Consider the following 9,557-nt stretch of genomic DNA (forward strand, 5'->3'; position numbering starts at 1 on the left):
CGCATGTAACAAAGCTAGTGCTGTGTATGTATGTTCTTATCCCAAGAAAGTGTATTTAGCTCTGGTAACACTGCCATACAAAACAGACTAGCAAGCTGTGTGTTTTACACCTCCCATAAAACCAAAAAAAGCAATCAAATTATCAAATTGAACATGGTTATCTCTAACAGAAAACTGTTAAGTTAAGGATCTGGCCAAATCTGGCACTTAAAATGGATTGTACGTTACCATCCAAGCCAGCATCTTGAGGTTTCTTCCAAAAGATATGCACAATTGAAGAAAAACAGTCATTCCTACGTTACCAAATTTAACTCATTTTCTTTGTTAACCAAGGTAACCACCGCAAAGCTCTCACTGCTCTGAGATAATGAGCAAACCAAAAATGTAAGCAGCAGATTTTCACCTAGGAAGCAAATTCAAACTAAAGAACCTTGGATGTTAAAGACCCTACAAAACCCATTGCAAACCACATATTGACATTTGTTAGGATTTCTTACAGGCCATTAAGATGAAGCGTTATTTTAAGCTTGGAAATGTATCTTTTAAGCACTATCATCAAGAATGATGATTTCCAAATCTTCTAGGTGGCCGTAATATGAAGAATTCCATACAGCAGCATTTTCAAAACGTTATTCCAAAACATCAAGAGCAGCAATTACTTTTTTTCTGTAAGCTGAGACACACATTAATGTAGCTTGCAGCTGCCAGGTAATGTTTTTCTAGGGTGATCCAGTTTAACCTGTAGGACGCTGTGACCAGAGAACTGGATTTTTTTCCCCTACTCACGTACCAGGTGCACATCCCAGCCTCTTAATGGCGAGTTCATTCCACAAGCTGCAGGTCTTCAGCGCTCACAATGGGTAACATTTGACTATCAAGACAGGGTCTTAGCAAAACTCAATTTACAGAATTTCCATAAATCAACCCACTCATCTTTCACCTAATTTATTTAAGTTCCAATTTTTTTCCAATTCCAAACAAAAGCTAAATACAAGTTTTAAACAGGTAAGCACTAGTTTTATCCAAAGGGAGCAGGCTTATACAGTTTTACTCCAGTAAAGTACTCAACCCTTAAGCAAAGCCTTCTTTGTCATCAAAACTATACAGTAGTCTTCCTTTTATCATTGCACAATCTTAAAATGTTCTCTCAGAACCAACTTTTGACACTCCAAACGCTATTTTACATTGTTTAATAATGTCTATTCCAAAAGAAAAAAACCTCAACGGGTTTTTCTTAAGAAATGTTTTAGAAACCAGTATTTCCTGCACAGTTCACCAGCAAGCTTGCAAGTCGCCACTCGAGAAAAAATAATCCTCTACCAACACTGTTTCTGCAGCTAATATTTTACTTTATCTTTAGCTGCTTTAGCGACTTCAGACTCCAGGTCTGCCTCATCTGTATAAATGTATCCGACTCAGAAGGATACTACCATACAGTTATACAGCAACTTGGGGAAAGAGATCCGAAAACAAAAGTGCCAGTAAACTCAAACATGGCCAAGCAAAACGAAACAAAAAAGGCAAAAAATGCCTACACATTGAATGAGATGCTTTAAGATTTCTTTCCCACATTTACTTTCTATTGTAATAGCCACTCTGTTCATTAAAATGAATCTGATAGTGCTCTTTGAGACAATCATTAACAGCAAAGCTATAAGGCCTTTATACCCGTTACATTCACTTCTCATCCTCCAAATACTGATGGTTAACATTACAGATGTTAGGGGGGAATGACCAGCACAAATGGGAACACCACCACAAATGATCACCTTGTGCTTTCTGATACATTTGTTTCAGTGTACAGTCCCTTCTTTTCACATATTAGCAAGATGCTGATGCTGTGCAGAAGTGTGCAGAGCATCCTCTCTTTCACAAGGTCCATGCGGAAAACATCTAAAAAAAATTTTAAAGTTCTGAGACACAAATGATTAAAAAAAGAATCCAGGATGATCAAGTTTCACAATGTATAGTGTTCTGAACATGAGTCCATTTCCTTCTAAACTCTGAAAGAATAAAGTGGTGAGAAAAGTGAAAATTCACTGCTGCATTCTGTGATCTTCCCCATTTTGCTGGCCAGCACCTTACTCTGGCAGGTAAGGACGGAGGTGATCCTCAATGGTACCGACCGTCCAGTGAGTGAGCTGCTCCTGTGGCAGGTACAGGCAGATGCTGCATAACTTGAAGATTGTAGCTTTGTTTTTCGGAGTCTAAAGAAAAAGGGAAAAAAAAAAGAAAAGGTGTTAAAAGATAAAAACCGACCTGAGCCCAGGAGGCAGAGCTGTAGGGCCAACAGACCATTGCCAGCTTTGCTGCAGCGAGGAGAGCAGAGGGGAGGACACATTTTCGAAAGCCTTTCTTTCAAACCTACAGGTAACCTGACCTCAGGATAAGTCTGCAATATTTAATGACTAAAATCTTTTAATCATTTTGCTGTTAATTCTTACCCCCCTGGCCAAACTTTGCGTTTTTTTCTCTTCCCCGCCCCCCAAAAAAATCTAAAATTATTTTTAAAGACACTTAACTTTTAAAACAAGAACATCAGCTGCTTCTATATGGCAACACATCTGTAGCCCATACACGTTTTTTGCATGTCTGAATTCTATTTATAGTCTTAAGTTTCCTCTGAAACTACTAAAATGCAAGCATGAATGCCTTAGCAATTCTTCTACTTAATTATTTTGCAATAAATCACCAATGTTCCTCAGAAAGATCATTTTATGATTAGAAGACTTGAAAAACGTCTTGCACTGGAGGTAATAAGAAACACAGAGTAAGCTTACCTGCAAGTGCTGTCTGTCAATGAAGAGAAACACTGACTGGTTAGGGTTGTTGACAACAATTCCAGTCTTGTCCTTTCGGCTCAGAACATGCAGAAACTGTTTTTCATAGTCACCATGATGAAATTCAAACTTGGCCTGCATCAGGTGGAGGAACAAAAACAAGTATGTTAGCCTAAGACTCACACATAACCAATTGTTCTCCTTTAATCTGCAGCTTTACAGGAACTTTATTTTTTCCTTTTCTCTGAAAAGGAGATCCCTGAAAAACAAACTGGGGATAGCAGTGAAAAACTGTGTATTAGCACAAATAATTTAAAGGATTCCTGTACAGTGTCATTAATCATGGCATGACACATTAGCAAACGAAAGAAAGGTGTGACCTTAACATACTAAACAAAAACAGATAGAGTTTGTCCTGGCAGAACACCTGTGCCCAACCTATTTCTTCCAATAAACTATCATTAACACAGAATCAGTGCAGAAAACAATGCATATTAGGTTGCTCAAAATCTAAATGCACATAGCTAAAGCTGCTAAAATATTGTTTGAAACGTTTCTTCCCCATGCAAAAATTATAATTAAAAATTCTATCCTTTTCCATTTAACAAAGAAAACTTGAGATATTCACAGAACTTTTAGGACATTATCATGCTTAGTCGAAGATCTGATTGTACTGAGAACAGCTGTATCTAATCAACTTCAATTACTAATATTACATGTATTTGAATGTATGCATATAGAAGATATATATTAAAAATTAAAATGTCATTTCCAAATGTCACTTCTTTCATGCAACTCAGTTCTGTTATCACTAGCATCAGAGTGCACACTGATAAGAAGCAGAGTTATAAAATTCTGCCTTATCAATAAAGCCAGCCAGCACACTTTGTAATGGTCACAGAACTCCCATGCCTCAGCAAGCACCACCCCTTGGTTAAAAAGAGTCCCTCCCTTCCCTCCTCCCTAGACACTGGTTACTTATTGGAGAGAGAGAGGAAAAAAAAAATACCTGAACAGGCCTAAAGGGTTCATCATCAGATCCCTTCCACCGAGAAAACAGGAGACAGACTATCTTCTCAATGTCATTACGAGGCCAAAGAATAAAGTCCATCTCCTGGGTACAGCCGATCACATCCTGTAAACAGAGTTATGTTCTGTACTTACAGTCCCTCCAGGCAGATAAGCAGATCATGCATACAGGTACGTAATTAAAAAATGGTATTTATTACCACCTACTGCGTCTATATAACTCTCCATTTTTATTCTTCCTAGCACAGTTGAAGCCTTTCTTGCTTTTGTTTGAATTAAAAACAGTACCAATCTTTAAGACAAAAATATCAGTCTTTGGAAGATTCATTTGCCTTCTAATATTCACACACACAAAAAAACACTTAAATTGTATTAGAAGCATCAAAGTAGGAATTAACCCATGCCTTTTGAGACAGAGACAGCAAGATACTGTTCCTAAGATATCCCAATGAAACAGATTAGATGCAAATTAAACAATTTCCAGATGCGCTACATCATCCTTCAGACTATACCTCAAACACATACTCTCAAATTTCTAGTGCAAAAGGGGAAGCAAGGAAGCAGAAAGGAAGGATTAGCTACAAATCGAAAGAAAAAGCACAAGGTCAGACCTCAAACCCAAATTCAGCAAGATCAACTTTACCCTGCGCATAGACTGGTAGCGGGGTGCATGAAGCTGTACTACATCCTTCTGCAGAAGCTCTAAGGAACTTTCCAAAGAATAGCTGGAATCCCGCACGCCCTTCAGGATATTTTCTTCATAATTATTGGTCATGACTGGTATCACTTCAGACACTTCAAAAAGCGCTGACTTTTTCTTCTAAAGAAAGCAAACAAACAATAGAGTTACATTAAGATTACAGTCCTTTCTAGGTAATTGCCTGCAGTTTATGCCAGCACTTCTGAATTCCTGTTAGCATTCATGTATATATGCACATTATTTAAGTTAGGACTTACAGAAGCCACAAAAAAGCTACACACAAAAGAGCTAAAGTTGAGTGAGGTCCACCACATGTTTAGATTCAAAGTGAAGTCTGTCAACTCCCCACTCAGTAACAGAATCACACCAGGATCCAATGTGATTTTTTTTTTTAATAAACTTCTCAATGTAAGATCATTTCACTTGGTAAATAGCTTTTTACACCTCTATGAAAATTTCACCCTCTCTCAAGCATGGGCAAGATATCATAATGAGAAAAAAATAAAAAAGTTACATGTGAAATGTCACAAAAAATGTTTGCCTGCTACTAACAGTTTTCCTCCAGTTCATAAGAAGCCTTTATCTATTAAGTCGTATGTGACAAAATATATATTTTTTGAAAAAAACGACTATACTATAATATGCATAACAAAAATATTTACTGATTGAGCTTGGTTGACCTTAGGTCCTGATCTAAGCAAAACGGCACAGGATGGAACATCCTTACAGTTCACTTAGGTATAAGCCAATTTTGAAGTGTTTAAAATAGATACTGGCAATAAATTTCTAAAAAAGCAACCAGAAAGTAGTGGGAATGCTGCCACTAAAACCATTAAGATGTGGACGCAAACATATTAACACACACACACCCCAGATAAGAAAAATCTAGCTCTTATCACTGCTTAAACCTTCGTGTCTCTTTTAAAACGGCAGTATTTGTTTTGTTACTCATGAGGTCACTGAACACAAAACAGGACAAAAAATTGTGCTATAAAGGCACGAAAGTTAACCCAATACCAGACCACTTTATGACAGAGGAACTAGAGACTATTACGCCCCACTAGGTCCTGCTCTGTTAGCACCAGAGTTGATGAATGAGATCAAATTTAAGAATGTAAGGAAAGTTTTAGTCAAAATATTAAAAGAACATACGTTCTTCGTTATAAAATGTGTAATTATTACACCCAAAATGCATGTAGGTGGAACTATTTCAGAGCTCATTTACAAGCACTTTGTGTATTTTAGTATATATTCTGTTGACATTTGCTTTTGTCTTCACTTGCTCGCCTGTTCAGTACTTGTTTACACCAACTTTTCCTCTCTTTCTGTAGACAGAAAGCAGCTTAGGCTTTCAAGCTAGATTCATAAAAACAGGCTCCCCACCTTGGCATACCAGTAAATTAAGACTTCCTCTCCTCTATTTCCCTCACAACAAATGGCAGTGCCAGTTTGATATAGGGCCACATGCTTAGGCTATTTCAATACCGTGTTTAGTGACTCCGCCCTTCAACTGCCTCCATTTCCCTTCTGCTTTAACCAGCTAAATGCAGCAACTTCAGCAATGGCCACAGTCAGTTCTCCTGTCTCAGCTCAACTGTTTCAAAAGCCACAATTAGGAAATTGAGGCCCTAACCGGGCTTAGTCAAGTATAATATTAAATATCTATCCAACACAGAAGTTACCAACTAGACTTTTAACTGAGGCATATGTATGCTGTTACGAAACTACCCATATCCAAAAAAGGAAAGCAAAAACGGTCATTAACATGTAAACTGGGTAAATACTACATCAGTAAAAGAATGTTAAAATTTCCTAAGCACAAATGACAGGCAGTGAGGCAGCAAGATGTTACACAGCACAGCTAAAACAACTTGCATTGCCACAGACAGTGAAAGAGAGCCATGAAAAACAAGTTACCTTGTCCTTGAATACAAAGGCAATGTACATCTTGAAGTCAAACTGGTCAGCTAAAGATTCTTTTTTCTTTCTAAGCTGAGCACGAAGTCTGTTCAGAGCTTGTTTCTTCCGGGAGTTTGGGTCCCCCATTTTGTAACAGAGGTGGTACTAAAGCCTTGGAAACTGTCACTAAACTATGGGCACCTTTTCGTAAGACTCAAGTACAACAGAAACAAGTCATTTTATTCCTGCTAATACGACTGAACAGATAAAACGCGAGTGTAACCCAAAAACGCACTTTGGGCAGTATTTTAGGAGAATGTCATATTAGAGGGGTCAAGAAACAAAATAAGCAGCTGTCCAGCCATGGCTGGACAAGAACAGGTTTTACAATAAACCAAGAAAAAAATTAAGAATTTTCAAGAAAACACATTTGTGTCAACAGTTTAGCCACAGGAATAAGTGGGAAAGAATTAAAAAAAACCACAAAAACCAAATATTATCACAATTTAGGTGAACAATAAAAAGCAACTGGCACGAGCCCAATCCATGGGGAGGGGTTACTTTTGCTCTGCTTACAAGAAAAAAAAAAAAGAACAAAAAGAAGCTGAACTTACAAATTGCGTTTTGCTCCAGCCAGATTCATGACTCTACTGATTATTATCCTCAGATTTCCACTAACGCTACGCTGCCCCTCTTTTTTTCCTCTTTAGAATTATTACACTTGGTGGAGAGCAGAGAAAAGAGTGCAAAGAAGGAGTGCACATCCCGGGACGTGTGAGATTTCTCTGCCAACAACAACGGAATCAACTACAGGCAACACAGTGCTGGTTTGCAGGGGAGCAAAGAGGAAGAACAGCAGAGCCCCTTCCAGCTTCATCCTGCTCATCCCGAGGCACATCACTGCCCTGACGCTACGGCTGCCCAAGAGAAGAGGGATCATGACGGCCGAGGGGTGGGCAGGGGTTAAGGGGACCCTAGTATCTCACGGAGGGAGAACCCGAATCAGCGCCCGGAACGCGGCCTCCCTGGCAGCGGGAGCGCCCTACGAGCCCCTGGCCGGGCTGCTGCTCCCGCGGGAATCCTCCTCTCCCCGCTGCTGCTGCGAGCGCGGGGCGCTTAGCCGCGGCCGCGCATGGCGGCCCCTTCTCGCTCCTCCTCGGGGCTCCCTGCGCGCGAGGCGGCGGCGGCGGGCGGCCTGTGCCCGGCGGGGCTCCCCGGCAGCGCGGCCTCCCCCTCACTCCATGCTCACGGCTCGGAAAACATGCGGAGTTTCGCTTCCGCTTTTCTTGCAAAAGAGGGTTTGGCTCTCGGTCTTAAAAAAAAAAAAAAAAAAATCTTTTTTTTTTTTTTTTAAACTGCAAACCTAAGTTGCAGTTTTAAACCTCCAAACACCCTCCCCCCCAAAAGCACATCCCCAATTATCAGGTTATTTTTTTCCGCTCTCCGGACATTTTTGCCCCTCCCAGGTTTTGGTTAGTTGGGATCTAAAGTCGCCAGCAAATTCGCCGGACCAGATTAAGAAAAGGGGAAAAGGTATTTTTCCCCTCCTCTCTCAAGAGGAAGAAAAAAAAAAATGTAAGGAAAACAAAAACAAACAAATCCAAAGCGGAACCCCTCCCAAATTTCCCCCCCCACTTAAGCAAGAGGCTGAGAAGCTCAGACACGAGACCGAGGCCGTGGCTCGCTCGCTACCCGCAGCCGGCGGGCGCAGGAGGAGCAGTGGAGGCGGCGGCGCTGCTGGCAGCACGGAGAGGAGCCATGTCAAGATAAGGCCACGAAGCCGCGGAGCCCCCCCATCGCTGCCGCAGCGCGCACGGTGACCGGGCCGCCCGCTCTGCCGCTGCTCGGCCCCAGCCTCGTCCCCATAGTCTAGCTCAGCGCCCCGGTGCCGGGGAGCGGGGAAATGGTGGCGGAGAGAGGAGGAGGAGAAGGAGGAAGAGGCGGCGGCGGCGGCAGCAGCGGAGGGAGGAGGAGACGGCGGCGGGTCCCTGCGCTAGTGGCTCCTACGGAGGGCGTTGGGCATAGAGCTCCCGCGGCGGCGGAGGGCGGGCGGGCCGGGAGGCAGGCGGAGGCGGCTGGAGAGGCTCTCGCCGCCCAGGCGGTGCCGGGGCGTCCTCGAGGGCGACGGCGGGAGCGGGCGGCGGCGCCTCGGTCTGTGGCTGCGTCTCGGCGCGGGGCAGAGCAGCGAGCGCACGAGGGGCGGCGCGGCCGGAGCGACCACTCAAAATGGCAGCGCCTGAGTCACACAGGCACCGCCCGGCCCGCACTGCGCAGGCGCGCGCCCCGCCGGCGCGCACCACGCGCCAGAGCCCCCGGGGTGGGTGTGGGGGGGGAGCAGACGTGTCGCGCTCCGGGCAGAAAGGCTCGGCGGTAGCTTCAGTATGCGCGAGCCCTCCGTTCGGGCCAGCACAGGGAGCTGAGCGCGACCGCGGCAGCGCAGCGCTGTGAGAGCCGCGCCGGTAACGCCGGCCACGCGGCCAGGACCCCCGCCACCCCCCGCTCCCGGTGTGACGGCCCTCCTGGCCCACGTGACCCCGAGCGGGCCGCCGCCCCCGCGGGCGGGACCGACGGGAGTTGCCCAACGGGGCGCGGAGAAGGGGGGGCAGGGAAGGAAAGCGTAGAGCGAGGAAGGGAAACAACCCCCCCCCCTCCCGCTCCCCCTCCTCCCGACTTGGTATCGCTCCAGCGCTTCCCGCGCGCGAGCTCTGCCCGGAGACAGGGGGTGCGCCCCGCCCCCAACCGCCACAACCGCCCTCAACCGCCACAACCGCCCCCAACGGCCTCCAACGTGCCCCCCGCCCGCTGAAAGTCTTGGGGAGGGCTTGAATGCTTTGTGTCCGCTAGCAGCCGAAACCGAGGCGCTTGGAGAGGGGAAGGGCGTTTAGAGAGTGCGTGGAGCCCTCCTGCAGGAAAACATGTTCAAAAGCATTACAGATGCCGGCCATGGCTGTTCTAGACTGAGAGATCCCGGCTCTCAGTATGCAGCTAGGCAGGCTTAAGTCTTTAAGGGGCTTCTTCTTTTTTTTTTTTTTTTTTTTTTTTTTTTCCCTCTATGTTTCTTCTGAACAATTCAACTTTTTAATCCTGCCGTGACACGCTTGTTCTCGAGAGTTCCGGGGCTTTTGCCCTTCTAAAGCTAGTCAAAGCAC

General features: G+C 44.4%; 1 protein-coding gene across 1 annotated transcript; it reads right to left on the minus strand.

Annotated features, from left to right (window-relative positions):
* Positions 1–1,026: 1,026 nt before the first annotated feature.
* Positions 1,027–7,450, minus strand: CUNH6orf62 (chromosome unknown C6orf62 homolog). The gene is made up of 5 exons (XM_026034876.1): positions 6,427–7,450; positions 4,453–4,629; positions 3,790–3,915; positions 2,781–2,915; positions 1,027–2,207 (listed from the first exon to the last, which is right to left on the minus strand). Exons 1-5 carry the CDS (start codon positions 6,553–6,555, stop codon positions 2,082–2,084), a joined length of 693 nt encoding a protein of 230 aa, XP_025890661.1. The 5' UTR covers positions 6,556–7,450; the 3' UTR covers positions 1,027–2,081.
* Between the last annotated feature and the right edge of the window lie 2,107 nt (positions 7,451–9,557).

The sequence above is a fragment of the Nothoprocta perdicaria genome, unplaced genomic scaffold, assembly GCF_003342845.1.
Source record: "Nothoprocta perdicaria isolate Ctin4 unplaced genomic scaffold, notPer1 scaffold_151, whole genome shotgun sequence".
Taxonomy (NCBI): Eukaryota; Metazoa; Chordata; class Aves; order Tinamiformes; family Tinamidae; genus Nothoprocta; species Nothoprocta perdicaria.